This window comes from Cibotium barometz, chromosome 1 (genome assembly GCF_041138505.1).
Source record: "Cibotium barometz isolate CiBa-2024 chromosome 1, ASM4113850v1, whole genome shotgun sequence".
Lineage (NCBI taxonomy): Eukaryota > Viridiplantae > Streptophyta > Polypodiopsida > Cyatheales > Cibotiaceae > Cibotium > Cibotium barometz.
Genome location: NC_141046.1, coordinates 1,619,318 through 1,640,586, shown reverse-complemented (window position 1 = coordinate 1,640,586; position 21,269 = coordinate 1,619,318). Strand labels below are relative to the sequence as shown.

The window sequence follows — 21,269 nt, the reverse complement described above, 5'->3', positions numbered from 1 at the left end:
TTGCAACATTTATTGATGACTTCTCTCGTATATGCTGGGTCTATCCTTTGACACAGAAATCACAGGTATATGATGCATTTTTGGCCTTTGTAGCACTTGCTGAGACAGAGTCAGGATGCAAGGTGAAGACTCTCCGTTCTGACCGAGGGGGGGAATATATGTCACATGTACTGAATTCCTTTCTTGGGAGTAGAGGTATAAAACATCAGTATACTACTCCTTACACTCCACAGCAGAATGGGGTTGCAGAAAGGAAAAATCGGTCACTCATGGAGATGGCCAGATGTATGCTGAAGGCAAAAAGACTACCACATATCTTTTGGGTGGAAGCAGTAATGTGTGCTTGTCATATTTTAAATCGATGTCCCACAAAGGCATTGGTTTCTATTACTCCTTTTGAGGCTTGGCATGGCCGCAAGCCTTCTGTATCGCATTTTCGTATCTTTGGGTGTCTTGCTTATGCACACATACCCAAAGAGTTAAGGAGGAAGCTTGATGATAAAGCCACAAAATGCATTTTTGTTGGGTATAGCCGTGAGAGCAAGGGCTACAGGTTATATGACCCACTATCCAGGAAGATATTCATCAGTCGGGATGTGATTTTTGATGAAAAATCAGAATTATCCATGGCTGGTTATGAGGCAAATCAGGCTGAAAATGATGTGTTTGAAGGTCTACTACCCATGGAGTTTCATTCCACAGTTGGTGATCCAACTTATGAGGGTACTGGACAGCCAGCAAATGATGTAGGTGGTGCAGAAATTCAGCAGCCAAATCAGCCAGAAGCTGAACCAAATATGGGACAGCAGGCACCACAGGTCAGACATATACCTAGATGGTATTTGAGGACATTACAGGACAGCCATTTAGAGGGTCCTCTTGCTGGTCGTACTCGTAGGGAGACAAGGACCAATGAGCATGCACACATCATGGATTTGAATCTGGTTATGGCAGCCAGTTTACAGGATGATGATGAGCCTGATTCATTTGTGGATGCACGAGATAATGTGCATTGGAACAAAGCCATGCAGAATGAGATTGATTCTATTAAAAAGAATCAAACATGGGATTTGGTTGATCTGCCCAAAGGCAAGAAAGCCATTGGTACTAAATGGGTCTATAAGTTGAAAAGACATGCAGATGGATCCATTGACAGGTACAAAGCCCGTCTAGTTGCAAAGGGCTATGCACAGAAGAAGGGCATTGATTATGAGGAGACATTTGCTCCTACATCCCGTATGTCGACACTTAGGTGTGTCATTGCATTGGCTGCACATCGTGGTTGGGTTGTTCACCAGTTGGACATAAAGACTGCATTCCTACATGGGGACCTCGAGGAGGAAGTATATGTATTTCAGCCCATGGGATTTGCAGAACATGGTCATGAGGGGAAAGTATGCAGGCTGAAAAAGGCCTTGTATGGTTTGAAACAAGCTCCACGAGCTTGGTATGCAAAAATAGATGCTTTTCTACTCACTCAGGGATTTGTGAACAGTCCATCAGAGACCACTTTGTATGTGAAGAAAGAAGAGACAGATCTGCTGGTCATCAGTCTTTATGTGGATGATCTCTTGCTCATGGGATCAAATGATGACAAAATTGCAGCTTTTAAGGAGATACTGCAACAGACATTTGACATGTCTGACTTGGGCCTTGTACATTACTATTTGGGCATACAGTTTGTGCAGGATAACAGAGGCATTGGGTTGTTGCAATCACGTTATGTTGCTAAACTTCTGGAGAAGTTTAAATTTCAGGATTGCAAGCCTATTAGTACTCCTATGGAGCCTGGGATGAAACTGTCACTACAAGATGACAGTGTTTCCTTTGATGCCACTACATATGCTCAGGCTGTTGGGTGCCTCATTTACTTGTGTAATACAAGGCCAGATATTCAGTATGCAGTCTCTCAGTTGAGCAGATTTATGCACAGCCCACGGTTGTCACATTGGCAAGCTGTGAAGCGTGTATTCCGTTATTTGCAGGGTACCTTGTCTCTTGGGTTGCTTTATCCTGAGTGGGGTGACATGCAGTTACATGCTTACAGTGATTCAGATTGGGCTGGTGATTTTGATACCAGACATTCCACTAGTGGGAATTGTTTCTTCCTTGGCGCTTTATGCATTTCTTGGCTAAGCAAGAAACAGACCACAGTGGCCACTTCATCTTGTGAGGCAGAGTACAGAGCAGCCTACACTACTACTGTTGAGTGTGTTTGGCTGCGTTGTCTTATGACTGATATGGATATTTCAGTGGAGGAGCCTACACCTATCTATACTGATAGTCAGAGTGCCATTGCTGTGGCCAGGAATCCTGTGTTTCATGCTCGCACGAAACACATTGAGATTCACTATCATTTTGTTCGGGAGAGACTCCAGGCAGGAGATATCAGTCTGATCTACTGTCCTACAGATCAGAATGTGGCAGACATCTTCACCAAGGCATTACCACGTCCGAAATTTGAAGCATTCCGCAATGCTTTGAATTTGTTTCCTTTTGGTGGATGATGTACAGTGATCACATATCACTCCAGGGGGGTTTGTTGGGTTTTATGCTGTGTATGCACCCAGAGGAGTGCTAGTGATCATCAGTAGGTTACTGGGGCACTTTTTACTTCAGTTAGTGGAGGTTTTTCCCCCCAGTTTAGTTCATTTTCACTTATATGCAGTTTATAAGTGTTTTGGTCCACCCGGCACATTTATGGCCGGACATGTGAACACTTATCCTTTAGGGGTCACTATCATGTGGCTTGTACTTCACTTTTTTTATCATTGAAGAGTACAGCAGTCGTGTTCACTCCTTCACCTTGGTTTCCACGCCTGTTTGCTTTCTGTAAACCCTAACCCTAACCCTGTTTTGTCTTCAATGTTGTTGCCCGGTTTTTAGCTTTGACCATGACCTCGCAGCACCTCACTTATGAGGTCTACCTCCAGAAGTTTAGGGACTTGCAGATGAAAGCTACAAAGATGGATCCCACTACTCTTTTGGGGTTTTTCGTAGCTGGTTTACCAGACTCATACCGTTTACAGGTAAAAAATAACAAATGCAAAACATTGGACGAGGCCATTGATTCAGCTCGTATCTATGATGATACAATGGTCTCTTCCAAGTCGAAACCCGTTACCGAGTAGGGGAACAAGCATAAACGAAAGTTCTCCGCACCTATGGCTAACACGACAGAAGGAAAGTCTTCGGACCAACCTTCGAAGAGCTCAAGTTCGACACCAGCGAAGAAGAAACGACTCCTTAGGGCTTTAAAGCTCAAGAAGGAAGGATGTTGTTTTATTTGCGAAGAAAAAGGACACATGCGTAATGAGTGCCCAAAGCAAAAGAGCCAAGACAAACGCAGGACCCAAGCCAAAGGCAGCTAACCATTTGCTTTGACATGTACGTCAATTACTGTACTTTCTCGCCCTAGTACTTGTTCTGATTGTCTGTTCAATTCTAAAGTATTTGGCTTGCATGATCTTCTCCGAGTTTATGGAGAAGTGAATGACCATAAGATTCACATTCTTCTCTACCCTGGTAGCTCACACAACTTGTGCAGAAATTGAGTCTTGATACGACAACCAACAATCATACCTATGAGGTACGCCTTGCGGGAAGGCAAGTTTGGGATCAAAAGGTGGAGATGTTTCCAATCCAAGATTCAGGACTACAAAGATACTTTGGAATGCTATGTAATGCATCTAGAAAATGTAGACTTGTTATTAGGGATTGAGTGGTTTAAGACTCTTGAAGTCCAGATAGATTGGTCTAGTCATATTTTTTCTTTTCAGCATAGGGACACCAAGTATAGTATTTTAGGTGATTGTATTCATCCCTCTCAGGGACCTCTTGTAAATACAATTGATTTTGGAAATATAATGGATTCTTCTTTGTATACCGCTTTCCATTGTGTATCGATTCCACTTTCTTCCTTTCTCATCCCTTCCTTGGATGTAAATAAATTAAGTGTTTTTGAAAGCAAAGAATTACAGAAGATACTTGGTTCGTTTCAAGACATATTTCCTAAGGAAGTGCCATAGGGTTTACCACCTGAACGGGCAGTAGATGATCGTATTGACTTCATCCCTGGTGCTCATCCTGTCAGTATTTTACCTTAGAGGATGAGCCAAGCTGATGAAGATGAGTTGGCTAAACAACTCGAAGATTATTTGAGGATGGGCCAGATCCGTCCAAGTAAATCACCTTGGGGTGCACCTGTGTTGCTTAGGAGAAAGAACGACTACACCTGAAGAATGTGTATAGATTACAAGAGATTGAACAAGCTGACCATTAAGAACCGTTATTCTCTCCCTAGATCATGACCGGTTAGCAGGAGCGAAATATTTCACGAAGATAGATTTACGTACTGGATTTACGTACTGGCTATCACCAGATACGTATTCATGAAAGGCATGTCGAAAGAACCGTCTTTCGGACTAGATATGGCCATTACGAGTTTCTCGTATTACCTTTTGGGCTAACCAATGCTCCAGCCACTTTCCAGCAAATGATGAACGATCTTTTTCGTGAACATTTCGGGAAATTTGTGGTGGTGTTCCTGGATGATATTTTGATATATAGCCGTACTCTTGAGGATCATGTCAGACACCTCACGATTGTCTTATCTATTTTAAGACATAATCGACTATATGCTAAGTTGAGTAAATGTGAGTTCTTTATGACAGAAATCATTTACTTGGGACACAAGATCACTAGAGATGGATTGAGCTGATGATTCATCAGTCAATCAAGTATGTGTGTGATGAGGATGATTTGAGAGGAAGGAAAGCTCGTTGGGCGGAGTTAATGCAAGATTTTGATTTTGAGATCCGTTATCGGAAAGAGTCCATGAATAGTATTGCAGATGCGCTTAGTCGAATTAGAGAGGTGAATACGATCACCTGTTACAGTAGGATTCTCAGGACTTCAGCATGATGTAGCACGTAATTTTTTGCAAGATATGCAGGAAATGTTTCATCGGGATTTCTACTAACTTATTTCAGTCATTGAGAGGGCTTTGTAGGACTGATAGTTATTTTGGTCCATTTTGGCAGAAGATCTAGGACGGGAGCTCATTGATTGACCAAGACTCGATGACTGAGCAGTCTACCATTCAGGCTGCAGGAGGCTAGTGCATGATTCGGAATGGTTTACTATTCCGTAATGACAAAATTTGTGTACCACAGGTCCTGGACATTAGGTCCAAGATTCTTTCCAAGATTCTTAAGGAGTGTCACGACGCCCCTTCTGCCGGACACCCTGGGGTACACAGGACACTATCGTTAGTGAAACGCACTTTTTATTTCCATGGATTTTATTACCGGATTGCCAAGAACACATCAAGGCCACGATTCTATTTGGGTTGTGGTAGATCGCTTGACAAAAATGGCTAGATTTTTACCGACCCGGAAGACTGTTACAGCTACGCAATTAGCACGGCAATTTATCGAGCAATTGTTTAGACTGTACGGGTTACCGCCGGACATAGTCAGTGATAGGGACTCTAAGTTTACGAGTGATTTTTGGAAACTTGTTTTTGAGAAGTTGGAAACAACTTTGAATTTGAGTTCCTTTGATCATCCTCACTCTGATGGCCAGACTGAAGGAATCTATTAGAAGTGCTCAAGACCGAGATAGGTTTTATTCTAATAGACATCGTTCACCCAGAGAGTTCTCTGAAGGAACGATGGTGTATTTGCGAGTTCCGAAAGATTCCGAGACTTTACGGACAGGTCGATCTTCGAAATTATTCCCTAGATACTGTGGACCATTTGGTGTTACACGACGGATTGGTTCAGTTGCATATGAATTGGATTTGCCTTCTCATGTGAAAGTTCATCTTGTATTTCATGTCAGTAGACTTAAGGAAGTACTGGATGGAACAGATCAGTTAGTTACTCCTCAAGAAATTATAGATGTCGAGGACACGACATTTGTTCCGCACGAACTTGAAAAGATTCTTGGATTTCGTGAAAGAAGATTACGTAATACGCTTATCACGGAATACAAGATCAAGTGGAAGGATCGTGTTGAGGAGGACGCTACATGGGAGACATTGACTACTCTTTAGAGAGATTACCCTGGCTTTTTACCGAGCTCAGGAGTGAGCTCTTAGAGGAAGGGGAGTATGTCATGTGCACAGTGTGTATCTACCGTGTGCTACATGCACGCAAGACTAGTTTCGAGGCTTGGGGAAGCTTGGAGCTAGGCAGGCTGATTGACGAGCTGAGTTAGGGATATACTAACGGGTGGACACCCAAGTATGGATGGGCGGGCGCCCAAGTGTGGACGCCCGATGACCGGCCAAGAGCCTATAAAAGGGTGGCCAAGGTTAGTTATTGGGATATAGAGAGTCTCGCGAGTTTGTGAGAGCTCTATGGTCTTGGAGCCTGGATCTAGTGCAGACGTGCACCTGCTTTATGCACCGAGGCCGGCAGCAATCTCGAGGCCCGCGAGGGCAGCTTCGTGGCGGTATGGGACGTCGCGAGGACGAGATTTGTCGGTACGTCAACCTAGTTAGCTCAGCTCGTGGCTCGGTGGGGACAGCCAAGACTGTGGGCTTGCCCACGGCTGTCATGGTTGGGAGGTGAGTCAGGCCTACACCCCCCCTTGTTGTTTATTCGTTTGTTTGCAGGATTCGAGTCTCGTTCCAAGAACGATCACGAGGAGATCCGTGGGGATTTGACACTATGGTTGAGGAATGACCTACGTAGCTCGTGCCTGATTTATCCTGGATTGAGGATTACAATGGGGTCACGGCGTACGACAATTATCATCCTAAAGGGTGCTAATACTGTACAATGTTGCATTGATGTTGATGAGCCATCTTGTCACCTTGCACTACAGTGCAGAGTGCATGTGACAGAATCAACATGCCAACTTGAAGATCTCCGATATTGCCAACATCATGGATTCCATCATGGAGTTTGTTACCATCCAGAAGTAGTTGATCTCTTTGGGGATCAAGGCTACTGAGGAAGGCTTTGTTCATCGGCTCCTCACCAAATTACCCGAAACTTTCTCATCTTTCTGTGATACTATTTCACTTCTTCCCACTACTCCTGATCTGCATACTGATGCGTGATGCATATGGCATCATGTTGATGTGAAAGCATGATCTTAGACATACTTTTGCTCAGAACGAGGCCCTTTTTCGTGTGTTAACATAATTGATAATTAGCTTTTTGAAGGGCATGCTAAATGCCTCAAAGTTTGTATTGATATTCTTGTTGGTTTGGCGATATCAAGTGCTTACTTATTATAGAAGGGATTCATTGCTTTATGGTTTTGCAGTTTTGGGACCCTACATGTTAGACTATACACGCAATGGGCGGTACTTAGTTCTTGGAGGAAGGAAAGGTCATATAGCAATTATGGATTGGAAGGCAGCCCAACTTATCACAGAATTGCAGGTAGCAACTACATAGTCTTGTATGCATCACAACTTACTTCTTGGGCTATTTTCAATCAGCAAGGAAAGGGATTCTAAATTTTGTTTTGTTAGGGTTTGTTCGCTAAAGTTTTACTTTTTTAGTTCTTGTAGAAAGTATTATGCTGAGGAAACCACTGTCTTTTTCTCACAAGTTTGACTTAACTCCGTTGTGAAGACATTCCCAATTTGAAGGAATACGAACAAATCTAATTGTAGAATTTCTTTCTTTGGCTGAAAGAAGTTGCACTTTTAGATACCATGAGAAAACATTCTTTAGCATGTGGAAGACCTCATCTCCCACATAGTGACATGATGCAATAGATGTAGTAGATGAAGACCAAGGAAACAGCTTGTGAAGTAAACACTTACATCTGTCACACAACGTGAAAGATGGTTGACATAGAGATTTGAGCCTGGATGTTCAAATGTGGGAAATCAGTAGGAGAATTTAGGAAGGATATCCAGACAACAAAATGTGGGGAATATTGCTTGATAGGGGCGCTTGAATCAGATAAAGTGTCACGTAGCTATGATGGAATTTGACTAGTTCAAGCTCATCTATGGTGACAAGTTATCTCAAGCCATTCAAGAAAGCCCTAAAGACCCCATATATGCTTAGATATCTTTAGTGAGTTTGATCACCCTTTTCCTTCTCTTGTCCTCTGTCGTGGATTCCCTTGCCCTTCCTTGTGGAGTATTTGCTGGCAAAAAGATTAGAAACAAACATCATGAGCGTGTCCGAGTGTGACCCACATAAGGACGTGATTAAGGGCACTAGTTTTGTGGAAAACGAAACCCCATCTTCGTGTTGCCTATTACTTTTTGTCATTCATTGATGCTTTACCTCTCCTATGATGCTGAGCGACTGTGGTCTGTTATGTATACAAGTTGAAGTTGAAGGAATTATAAGCGTGTTAGTCTTTTTTATCCTCAAAATCTTTCCAACTTTGAAAATGGAATCTTTAAAATACTATAGGAATCTTGCATAGTTGATGTAATAAGTTGTCCAAGTGATTTAATTGCTAGGGATTAGGCTAACCCATAATGTCTCAAAAATCTATCTCTAGCTGGACACTCAGATAATGGATATTAGTGGTACGGGACATTGGTGCTTGGGCTAGGTGTATAGATTGGTCGAATGACCATGTACTTATGATGCCCCTTGGGTGTGGTTTGTTCCCATGAATCAGTTTTGTTGGTAACGGCCACCAAAGGTATTTCTGGATAAGAGCTCTAGTCATTGGTTACTTGGATATGAGAGTGTTCATGGATTTGAACATTTACTTGAACATAAGTGCAACAGATTTGTCAATGCCCTGTACGATGTCATGCTTAGCGACCAGATTTATCTACTCAGATTAGATATGAAATTTGCAGTCGTTTACACAAGCATAGAAATGAATATACACGGAAGCTCATATTTGGAGTTTATAACAACACATTTATTGTTAAAATCGGCATATAAAGGGGTAGAAAGAAAGAAAAAGAAATCATGAAAAAAAGTGATATTATGTCTACGAAAGACCCAGGGGTCTATGAGACCATAAGTAATACAATGGTGCCATGAAAAGGAAATTAAAAAATGGAAAGAACACCAATGTGTGTATAAATCCAGACAGCAGATGAATATCCTATGATCCCTTTTTAGCTAGTATCAATCTCAGGGCAGAAAGAGGGTTAGGCCTTTGTGCTGGGAGCATGTGATTCGCTCTGCATCAGTCTTTGCAGACGAATTCCTTAAAATGGCACACCATGCATGGTAATTAGAGACCATTGGGTGAAATATGTTGATTTGTGTATATATATTGGCTGCTCCAGATATATGTCCCCTTTAAATATCATCATATTTACTAGGTGCATGTAATCAGCTGGCACTTTTCTACAAAGCTCAGTGAACATAAGCAAGTTCAATGGCCGGTCCAGGGTATACCCTTGATATATAAACACGAGTGACAGCCTGGAGAGCCAGGTGGAGGTACTGGGCAGGGCTGTGGTGCTGCCACTGTCACGTGCACACCCGTGCCATGGCTAATCTTCGGCATGAACATTCTTAATCCTTGATCAGTGCAGCAGTTAGGACAGCATATAATGTCATCATCAGTAGCATCAGAAGCATCAACATCAGTACCTACATCATCATCTTCATCAGCATGATCTACAGCGTAGGATCAACATCATCTCATCATCATCAGCATCAACCTCAACTGGGGTCATGGAACCCTGTCGGCAGGCAGACAGACCATAGTTACGGGAAACGTGGGAAACGCCCATTTTGGAGAGAAGAAACGCTGTCTCGTGCAGTGCTGGGACTGAAACGCGTTTCACTTGCAGAAATGTTTCCGTCCGCCGGAAACGGCGAGTTCCCGGCGTTCTGGTTGGAGAGAAACGTTTCCTAGGCCATTAATGAGCCGTTTCGTGGGTCTCAAGCCACGTGGCAGGCAGGCCAAATAAAAACAGCACCTAGACAATGCGATCCCCGACTCCCAACGAAAATGAGCAAAAAAGGACCGGGAGGGCAGATCGAAGAATAAAAAAAGCCTTAAAATCTTTATCGAGGGCGGCGCCAGGGGTGGATAAAAAAAAGCCCTTCGAATGATTTAAAAAAATGCCCTTCAAACAGCGAGCACTTCAATCTTCGAATGATAAAAAAAAAAGCCCCAAATCATTATTGAACCTGGTAGTCACGCTCACGTGTGGAGATAAAAAATAGCAAAAAGAAATCCTCATTTTTCCACCTGGTTGCGCATAGCAGTGCATAGCCTGTCCAGTGTCGATTCTCTCTTTGAAATTTGAAGTTTTTGTAGCTACTAGCAATCCATTTCTTTCCTTTCTTTCTTCCATTCCCTCTTCAGAGAAAGGCACAAGTTGCTTTCCCTCTTCCTTTCTTGCAATTTGCTGCACACTGCACATTGTGCCCATTCTTGTGTTTGCCCTTTTCTTTTCCATCCCCATTCTTGCAGGCATCTCTTTGTCACTCTCATCATTCATGGCATCTAGGCAGCCACATCTTGAGAGAGAGAATGAGAAGGAATTCACCCAGAGTGACTATTGGTGGCAGTAGGTGGACATTGTTAATAAATATGACTCCAAGAGAGGTGGGGCAAGAAGATTTCGTCGTCGATATTGTGGTCTGGAAAGAGGTGGTTGTCCAAAGCGGGTTGAAGCCCATTTGCTTGCCTTGCGAGGGTTTGGCATAGGTAAATGCGAGAAGATTGCTCTGGTAGATGCACAAAGAATGGAATGTGAAGCTTCACTTCTTCCCCCTCGACCAAATACTCGGCGCAAGGAGCATACAATAAGTGCTCCAACTTAGCATTCAGCTTCTCATGGAACTCCTGTAAGTGCTACATCTGGCCATCCACCCACTTCTTTGCATGCTGCATTGTCTCTTGGGAGTGGTGGAAGCTCATTTGATATGCCTACACATGCTCCTCCCAAAGGAAAGGCTAGGCAGTCCAATCTTTACACAGCATGGCATCCACAAAGAAAGGCACAGGTTGCTGAAATTGCAGCATTGGGTGGTGCATACACTCCACACTCTTATGATGCCTTGACGGAGAGATTGCTTGAGAATGAGAACATCCATCAATGAAGCCATTGCACCTGTAAAGGAGAAATGGAGCACGTATGGGGTCTCTTTAATGGTTGATGGGTGGAGTGATATACGCATCCATTCATTAGAAGGCGTTCTTGCAGCGTGTAGAGGGAATCCACTCTACATAAAGTCTACAGAAGCTGGGGTGAGACAAAAAACTGCTCCTGTGCTATGTGAGTTATGGAGTGAGGTTGTTGAGTATGTGGGTCCACAAAATGTGGTTCAATTTGTTTTAGATGGTGAGAGTGTTACGACCTTGTGTTTTTCTCAGGACAGTAAGCAGGTGGGCACGGGCACGTGATGGACAGTGTGAACGGCATTAGCTTGGAATCGAGAAGAAACCCATGTGTGGCCAGCCCAAGTGTGAAGAGGACAAAAGGATTTAAAGTTTATAAGGTTTTAAAACCTTGGATGATTTAAAATAATAAAGGATGCGTTTTTTTAGCCATTGCTTTTAGTTTTTGGAGAAAAGCAGGCTGAGGCGCCTCCTTATAAAGCGAAGGGTGGCGGAATTCGAAGAGGCGTGTGGTTGCTTCTCCTTGGATAGCTGGTCGCTAGAGAGCACAAGCAAACATGGTGGTTGGCACACAGCAACCAAGGCACCGCTGTAGGCAAGACAAGGCCATGTCCTTGGTGTTGGCGCCGGCGAGAAGAGAGAAGTAGCATGGTAAAAAGCAAGGCGTTGGCCGGGGGTGCACGACAGTAGCCGGTCGCGAGGGCTGAGAGAAGACATCGCGGGCGGGGGTGCACGGCAGCAGCCAGTCACCAAAAAGCAAGTCAAAGCAGGCGTATCTCAGTTTTGGGAAGGCGGTGCAGGGGATGGGCACACAAGAACGAACCAGCCGGGTGTTGGGAGACATGGAGCAGGCCGCATGCTGGTGGCGGCTGCGTGTGTGGAAGCAGCCAGGCGGGCGGTTTTTTGCGGCGTGAAACAAGCCGGCATTGCATCATCACCTTCGCCCCCCCCCCCTTTCGCATGCGCCTTCATCTACCTTGTGCTAGAGTTGCACTGGGCCTCGTGAGCTTGAGAGGTTGCTCGGTGTTCTGTGGATCTATGCTCTCGGGACTGTGACTTAGAAGGCGAGATGTGGCTAAGAGGCAGACTACAGAGTCCTTTCATGGTCAGACGCATAGAGGGTTGCAGCGTGAGCCTTTATGGAGACAAAAATCTGCTCGTCTGGAGTGCTACAGTGTTTGGTTCAGAAAACACTTCATGGGAAGGTCATGATGGAAGCTGTCTTGAAAGCCGGTTTCATCTCCTTACGAAGAGAGCAAGGGTGCTATGAAAAGTGTCTTGGCTGCAAGTGGTAGGACTTGGATCATGGGACACAACCAAGGTAGACTTGCAAGAGAGCGAGGGCGCCATGAGGTGTGCCGGCTAGTGAGTCTTGAGCCTTGAGTGTGTATGAGGTCCTCGAACAGCCCCAAGGCAGCAACTAGTAGGGGAAAACATGTCTCAACCCCTCGAGGGGGAACTGGATGGTGAGTGTCACCATTTGGCCACCCGAATGGTTCACTCTTGCTTTCACACTATGTACATATTGGATTGGTGTCCATGGCTTATGGAATGTGCCTATGCATGTGATTGACACGTGTTATGCTGTATAGTTGGATATGATATTCCGCTCCGACTTGACGTTATCATGCCCGGAATATCTGGAGGACTTGGCTTTCCGTTGGGACTTGTGCCTTTGTGTACATGCTCGGAAACGCCTGGAGGATTGGCTTTCCACTGGGTCTGGTATCGCATATACTTGCTTGGAAACGCTTGGTCTTATATGGTTTCATGAATGGAAATTGCTCATGCCAATGCTGCATTGCATAGCATCTTTATGTGCTTGCCTTCAAATGAAATTGCATGCTGTTTTCATGCCTGCATGACCTATGTGTAGTTCCGGGTTAGGGGACGCCCGCCCGTGAACCGTGCGTGTGAAACTGTCTGCTGACATGGTTGTGTGGCATGTGAACAGGTGGTAAGTATTACCCAATCTAGGCTCAAATAGCCCTTAGGACTTAGCCAATATTTATAAGTGAGTGCGTTCCCACTTCATTAAAGTTTGGGCGGCCAAAAGTCACTTATAAAGTATGACCACTTCCAAGTTCACACTCACTGAAGTCCCGAGGCGGACAAGACTCGATGTCCAGGACCTGATTCTCCCTTTTTACTCATAAATGGGCATCTCCCCATGTCCCTTCACCTGATTGGACCCCAATTCACTTACTTATTAAGAGAAAATTCGTGTTTTCTCTTCATGAGGATTTTTGGAGGCTGAAAACTCTGTTTTTCTACCATTTCTCTCCATTTCCAAGCTCTCCATAGCCATACCCAACTTGCTAGGGTGTTTTCTAAGCTTCCAAGAGTGTTTTCAAGTGCTAATCACTCTCCTACTCAGTCCCAATGACTGAAATTCAACAAAACAGCTCTCATTTTTGCTGTAATTTCTGGTCTTTTTGCTGAAAACCCTAATTTCAGCCTTCCTTTCTCAAGTTGAACCATAGGGGAAGCTTTCCCAGGGTTCCCTTCATCCTCTTGAAGACTTTTGTCTCAAAGGATTGCGGCAAATCGAAGATATCAACACTTCTAAAGCTTCCAACGCGAAGGCTTCCGCTTGCAACAACTTCTATGAAGACTGGTAAGCTAATTGGACAATGTGTTGTCATTACTTATTCAGTAGACGGGCAGGACTCCTTGTTTAGCCGCCCTGTGTAGTATTTCTCTTGTCCTATGTGCTCTTGAAGATGTTGCTACCTTGCTTGGTAGAACATAGAGCCAATGGTAGAGAATATGCGCACTGAAGTCGGGCCGGGCATCAAGGCAGCTCCTTGGTGATCTATATCGACATACCATTGTTTTCTAAATGTTGAATTTCATATGCATTGGCATGGAGGATTTGGCAATGGATGCCCGTGAAGCTATGTATTGAATTTCTCCAATAGTAATACAATTTACTCAAGGGAGGGGTCGGCCGTTCCGGCTCATTGTGTGTCTCTTGTCAATTCAGCAATTTACTTCTTGTATATGAGCAAGTGTCCTTCAAATCTTAGTGTATTTAAGTGTATTTATTAGCATTGTGTTCAACCAAGTTACATTGGTATCAGAGCATACGGTTCTCTTTCACTTCTATCGTGAGAGACGATCACCATGAACACTAGCTATCTCTACACTTAGAACATTATGGACAGCCATACAATGAATGTTGGAGATGCTAATACAAGAGGCAGGGACAATGAAATGCATGCCTCCAATGCTTTACAGGATGAGCAAACTCATGTGGTGCACAATAGGGAACATGAATATGTGGGACAGCCGTCCCGTGGCAAAGAGAAGATGCAAGAAGAAGAGTCCATAGTCTTAAAGGCTGAACTTACTCGTATGCAGGCTCTTCTCCATGCACAACTAGAAGAATTGAATCTCTATCGCCGCGAGGATCCATTGGTACATGATCGTTAAGAAAGCTGAATCTTATATGGATCATGCAATGGCAATGATTGCTCAAGAGTTGCACATGCAACCGAGGGATGCAGCACGTGCATACCTTGCTCGTACCGAGGATGTCTATGCAGAAAAGGCAACCATCCCACATGTCTTGGAATCCCCATTGGTGCCCGAACAAGAACTTATGTCTAAGAGGATAAATCTCCATGCTATGGGAGAGGAACAATCAGTGACTTCACGCCATGTAGGAATACCTCATGTAGCCCGTGAAGGATACAATGTTTATGGCAGTGGTCAAAATGTATGTCAAATGCCATTGCCGGCTGAAAATGTACATGCACACCACATGCAACATGGGCTGCAATTTTCTGTTGGTGCAGGTATTCCACGTATCTCTCATGCCACTCATGCCTTCGAGTGTGCTCATGAGGGAGAAGTTATGGCTGAAAATGTATCAATGCATGTTGAGGGGCCAGCCATGCCTCATGCTTACAGGGCACATGTATATATGCCTTATGCATCACCTTTTGGTCCAAAAATGATGCCAGTCACAAGGGCTGTCCTAATGGACAAACATGGGGGAAAACATGTTGAGATGCACACACATGCATCAAAGTCTCGTGACTTCAAAGCCGGAGACAAATCTGTGAAGTTTGACACATATCATGGGGAATATGATGCATCAAAGGCACTTGCTTTTATTGCCCAGTTTGATATTGCTTTCAGTGATGAGGATTTCACTCAGAAATCCATGATCCGGCATGTAAGCATGTTCATGAAAGACTGCTGCCCATTGGTGGCTCACGGAGAAGCTCTCACCGAATCCCGTTAGATCATGGAAGAGTTCAAGGAGAGGTTCTATGCTCAATTCTTGCCTCCCAATGCATTGAATGAGATAACAATGAAGTGGGATTGGGTAAAGCAAAATGAGGGCATATGTACAAAAGTTTTGGAAAGTGCTCTTGGAGGTGTCTCCATTTATGCATGTCACCGAGGCGGAAAGGAAGAGAAGGTTTCAATCGGGATTGCAACCCGTGTACAAAGCGGGATTACAAATGTATCCTGGTCATACCTTACACCAATTAATCGCAGCCGCCATCGTCACCGAGCAATTGGAACTCAAATTGAGTCGATCCAATAAGGCTAAACTCTCATTTCAAGGCAAAGAGAGGGCTGTCCAAAACCTGCAAAATGATGGACAGCCACCTAAAAGGGACCAAAACCAAGCCAAATCAGGTCCAAAAGCTGAAAATAAGTTTGCTAAAAAGCGCCCTTATAAGCCGGCAAACTTTGGTCTTAGTGCTGAGAAGAAGGAGCAATATATGCGTGAAGGCAAATGCTTTACTTGTGGCAGCACTGAGCACATGGCAAGAGCATACCCAAATAAGAAGAACAAAGCTGAAAATGCTAATGTACCGAAGCCTAATGTGCATATGGTTCCGGATGTGCAGGGCAACACTTCACATGATAGCAAAGATAGGGTTGTATGTAAAGCTTGGGGACAGCTCAAAGATCAGCCCGCTTTGTTCATGTTTGATGATTGTGCATCTGAAAATTTCATATCCACTCAAATGGCAGCTGCTTTGGGTATTGAAGTGGAGGACATGGGACCTCAAATTGAAGCAGGGGCTGCCTTTGTTGGTAGAGAAGTGCAGGTCATGCCTATTTTTGGCAAGTTGCGCATACACATTCAAGGCTATGTGGATCATGAGGATTTTCTTGTGGCGCCTTTGAATGGCTGTGATGTATTGCTTGGAAAGCCTTGGCATACACGTATTGATCCGTGCAAGGCTTACAAGACTAACAAGATCACCTTTATACATAAAGGCCGAGAACATGTAATTGATGCTGGTGAAGAGGGTGATACCATTCCCCTTGTATCTCATGTACAAATTAAGAAAGTAATGAAAAAGAGTATTTTTGCGTACTTGATTTTTGTACGAGATCCTATTGAGAAAACTAATGTACATGTACACACTCTTTGTAATGATAGGCTGAAATTTTTGCAAGAGCACAATGATTGTTTTGCCGATGAGTTACTAAATGAGTTACCACCTATACGACCGGAAGATCATCGCATTGATCTTGTGCCGGGTAGCTCACCACCTAATAGGCCAGCCTATCGTGTAAGTGCATCCCAAAAAGAGGAGATCATGAAGCAAGTAAATGAGCTTCTTGAGAAGGGTTTGGTTCAGCCAAGCTCTTCCCCACTCTTGGTTCAAAAGAAGGATGGATCCTTTCGTATGTGTGTGGATTATAGAGCTTTGAATAAGCTTACCATCAAGAATCGGTTTCCGATTCCACGCATAGACGACATCCTTGACAAGTTGGATGGATCGGCATGCTTTAGCTGAATTGATCTCAAGAGTGGATATCATCAAGTGCGTGTAGTGTCTCAGGATGTACACAAAACTGCTTTCAGGACAGCATTTGGGCTTTATGAGTATCTTGTTATGCCTTTTGGTCTTACAAATGCCCCGGCTACATTCAATAGAATGATGGATCGCATATTTTGTGGATACAGGAAATTTACAGGTGTCTTCTTTGATGACATCCTAGTCTTCTCGAAGACCGAAGAAGAACATAAAGCTCATTTGGCTATTGTTTTTGAAGAGCTCCATAAGCATAAACTCTTCATAAATGCAAAGAAGAGAGTTCTTCTTGTCAGAGATACATTATCTTGGGCATATTGTGTCCAAAGATGGAGTGCGGATGGATCCTGCAAAGATTGATGCAATTCGGAATTGGCCCGAATTGAGTTCGGTCCATGAGATCCGTAGTTTTCTTGGATTATGCTCTTACTACCGCAGGTTCATTCGGCACTTTGCATGGATTGCTTCTCCTTTGCATGATTTGACAAAGAAGAAGGCCGTGTTCAAATGGACTAATGTAGAGCGAGATGCATTCCTCAAATTGAAAGATGCAACTACTCATGGTCTAGTGTTGATCGTTCCGGATTTACAAAAGCCTTTTTGTGTGGAATGTGATGCATCTGGAAATTGCATAGGAGCTGTCCTTAATCAAGAGGGACATGCCGTGGCTTATGAGAGTCGTAGATTGCATGATGCAGAGCTATCTCTTGGCATTTATGAGAAAGAGCTCTATGCACTTACTATATGGAAACATTACCTTCTTGGGGCTGATTTCACTGTGAAGACAGATTACCAGAGTTTGAGGTATTTTCTTACTCAAACTAAGTTATCAGACAAGCATATGAGGATGGCCAATTTCCTCTCTATGTTTCATTTTCAGATCTTGCACACCCCGGGAAAGAAGAATGTAGTGGCCGATGCATTGTCACGAAAGCCGTATGTAGCAGCTATCTCGGTTGCCTCTCATGGGGACTTGTCTACCATGCGTGATTTGTATCATACGGATACTGATTTTGCCACTATTTGGGCTGATTTGACGGCTGGTCATGCACATGCCTCATATGTGATCAAAGAGGGTTATCTCATGAAAGATAATTGCCTATGTGTGGTGTCTGACATGAGGCAAAAGGTTTTGGATGAGTGCCATGCTCCTCCATATGCTGGTCATAGAGGCATAATGCCTAGTACGCACATGATTGAGCGGTATTTCTTTTGGCCAGGTATGCGGAAGGACATAGAGGCACATATATGTGCATGTATCACCTGTCAAAAGGTCAAATTTGATAGGCAAAAGGCACCAGGTTTGCTTCAGCCATTGCCTATTCCCACGCAACCATGGGAAAGTATTACAATGGATTTCATTATGGACTTGCCACGTACCCAACAGGGTAATGATGCAATTTGGACAATTGTGGACAGGTTTAGCAAGCAAGCTCATTTCTTGCCGGTCAAAAAGACCATCAAAGCTGAGCATATGGTTAAAATATATCTTGCACAAGTGTTCAAACATCATGGAATGCCGAAGTCCATTGTGGGGGATAGAGATCCCTGGACTACAAGTCTCTTTTGGCGGGCCTTATTTGATAATATGGGCACCAAATTGGACTTCTCATCAGCTTATCACCCTCAAACGGATGGGCAAAGTGAGGCTGCAAATTCAGCCGTGTTGGATCTCTTGAAATGTTATGTGGCGGATCAGAAGTCTTCTTGGGAGAAGTACTTACCGCTTATGGAATTTGCATACAACAACACAGTGCATGCATCTACGGGAAAGGCCCCGTTTGAGATTGTTTATGGTAAGGTGGTTTTGCCACCCATCCTTCGCACAAAGGATGAGATATTTGCAGCTGATGAGTATGTAAGAGACTTGGATATTGCTTTTGCTCAGGTGCGGACAGTCATTGCAAGGTCACAAGACAAGCATAAAAAGGCTGCCGACAAGCATAGAAGGCAATTAGATGTTAAAGAGAATGATTGGGTATTGCTGAAATTTGAGAAAGCAAGACTTGCAAAGAGGCCTGGCAAAGAGGGTGCATATCCTAAGCTTGCAACCAGGTACTATGGGCCTTTTCGAGTGATCGAGAAGATCAATGAAGTGGCTTTCAGATTGGCATTACCTAGTCATTGGCACATACACAATGCTTTTCATGTGAGTCTCCTTCGCAAGTATGTGGGGCCGGAGCCCAGTGAAATGGTCATTGAGGATCCACCACAAGTGGATGAGCTTGAGGAGATCTTGCAGCCAGAGCAGATTGTGTATCACAAGGAACGCAAGCTTGCTGCAAGCAAAGTTGTGAGGCGTTACCTTGTGAAGTTTAAGAACTATCTTCCCATTGATGCTAAATGGGTAGATGAAGAGTTCTTCAAAGATTGCCCGCATGTGCTTCAGACATATTTGGATGCATTTCAGTTGCGGACAACTGTTTAGAAGCGGGGGGGAATGTCACCATTTGGCCACCCGAATGGTTCACTCTTGCTTTCACACTATGTACATATTGGATTGGTGTCCATGGCTTATGGAATGTGCCTATGCATGTGATTGACACGTGTCATGCTGTATAGTTGGATATGATATTCCGCTGGGACTTGACGTTATCATGCCCGGAATATCTGGAGGACTTGGCTTTCCGCTGGGACTTGTGCCTTTGTGTACATGCCCAGAAACGCCTGGAGGATTGGCTTTCCACCGGGTCTGGTATCGCATATACTTGCCTGGAAACGCCTGGTCTTATATGGTTTCATGAACGGAAATTGCTCATGCCAATGCTACATTGCATAGCATCTTTATGTGCTTGCCTGCAAATGAAATTGCATGCTGTTTTCATGCCTGCATGACCTATGTGTAGTTCCGGGCTAGGGGACGCCCGCCCGTGAACCGTGCGTGTGAAACTGTCTGCTGACATGGTTGTGTGGCATGTGAATAGGTGGTAAGTATTACCCAATCTAGGCTCAAATAGCCCTTAGCCAATATTTATAAGTGAGTGCGTTTCCACTTCATTAAAGTTTGGGCGCCCAAAAGTCACTTATGACCACTTCCAAGTTCACACTCACTGAAGTCCCGAGGCGGACAAGACTCAATGTCCCGGATTTGATCCTCCCTTTTTACTCATAAATGGGCATCTCCCCATGTCCCTTCACCTGATTGGACCCCAATTCACTTACTTATTAAGAGAAAATTCGTATTTTCTCTTCATGAGGATTTTTGGAGGCTGAAAACTCTGTTTTTCCACCATTTCTCTCCATTTCCAAGCTCTCCATAGCCATACCCAACTTGCTAGGTGTTTTCCAAGCTTCCAAGAGTGTTTTCAAGTGCTAATCACTCTCCTACTCAGTCCCAATGACTGAAATTCAGCAAAACAGCTCTCATTTTTGCTGTAATTTCTGGTCTTTTTGCTGAAAACCCTAATTTCAGCTTCCTTTCTCAAGTTGAACCATAGGGGAAGCTTTCCCAGGGTTCCCTTCATCCTCTTGAAGACTTTTGTCTTGCAAAGGATTGCGGCAAATCGAAGATATCAACACTTCTAAAGCTTCCAAGGCGAAGGCTTCCGCTTGCAACAACTTCTATGAAGACTGGTAAGCTATTTGGACAATGTGTTGTCATTACTTATTCAGTAGAAGGGCAGGACTCCTTGTTTAGCCGCCCTGTGTAGTATTTCTCTTGTCCTATGTGCTCTTGAAGATGTTGCTACCTTGCTTGGTAGAACATAGAGCCAATGGTAGAGAATATGGGCACTGAAGTCGGGCCGGGCATCAAGGCAGCTCCTTGGTGATCTACATCGACATACCATTGTTTTCTAAATGCTGAATTTCATATGCATTGGCATGGAGGATTTGGCAATGGATGCCCGTGAAGCTATGTATTGAATTTCTCCAATAGTAATACAATTTACTCAAGGGAGGGGTCGGCCGTTCCGGCTCGTTGTGTGTCTCTTGTCAATTCAGCAATTTACTTCTTGTATATGAGCAAGTGTCCTTCAAATCTTAGTGTATTTAAGTGTATTGATTAGCATTGTGTTCAACCAAGTTACAGTGAGACAACCTTTCACACCCCCACGAAGGCTCCAAATGCCTACCGTAGAAGACTGAGGGAAGGAATCATGTCTCTTGGCTCACGAAGGATTACCAAGATGGCGTGACGAGATGAGGCCCTTTATGAGGAGATACAGCTTCACATAAGGACAGAGATGAACACCACGCGACAGAAGCTTGAAAAGGAATGGACCGAGCAGATGCGTGCCCAAAGGAAAGTGATATACGAAACGCTGAAGGAAGAGATATATGTCCAATTGAAGGGAGAAATGCAAGCCCAAGTACGGGTTGAGATGGAATTAGCCCAAGCCTTGTTGCACATGGAAATTAAAAAAGAGATGCAAAAATGGAAGGATGACATGCTCCTAGAGATTGGCACAACAGTTGCATCGTACGAAGGCACTTTGAAGACATGTA

General features: G+C 44.0%; 1 protein-coding gene across 2 annotated transcripts in view; it reads left to right on the top strand.

Annotated features, from left to right (window-relative positions):
• LOC147641508 (Transducin/WD40 repeat-like superfamily protein) overlaps nucleotides 1-21,269 on the top strand; it is a 71,237-nt gene that overhangs the window by 24,784 nt on the left and 25,184 nt on the right. For both annotated transcript variants that reach the window (XM_086784388.1, XM_086784472.1), the window contains one exon: nucleotides 7,282-7,400. In XM_086784388.1, coding sequence (XP_086640514.1) covers nucleotides 7,282-7,400 — 119 coding nt within the window. The remainder of the gene's footprint in view (nucleotides 1-7,281; nucleotides 7,401-21,269) is intronic.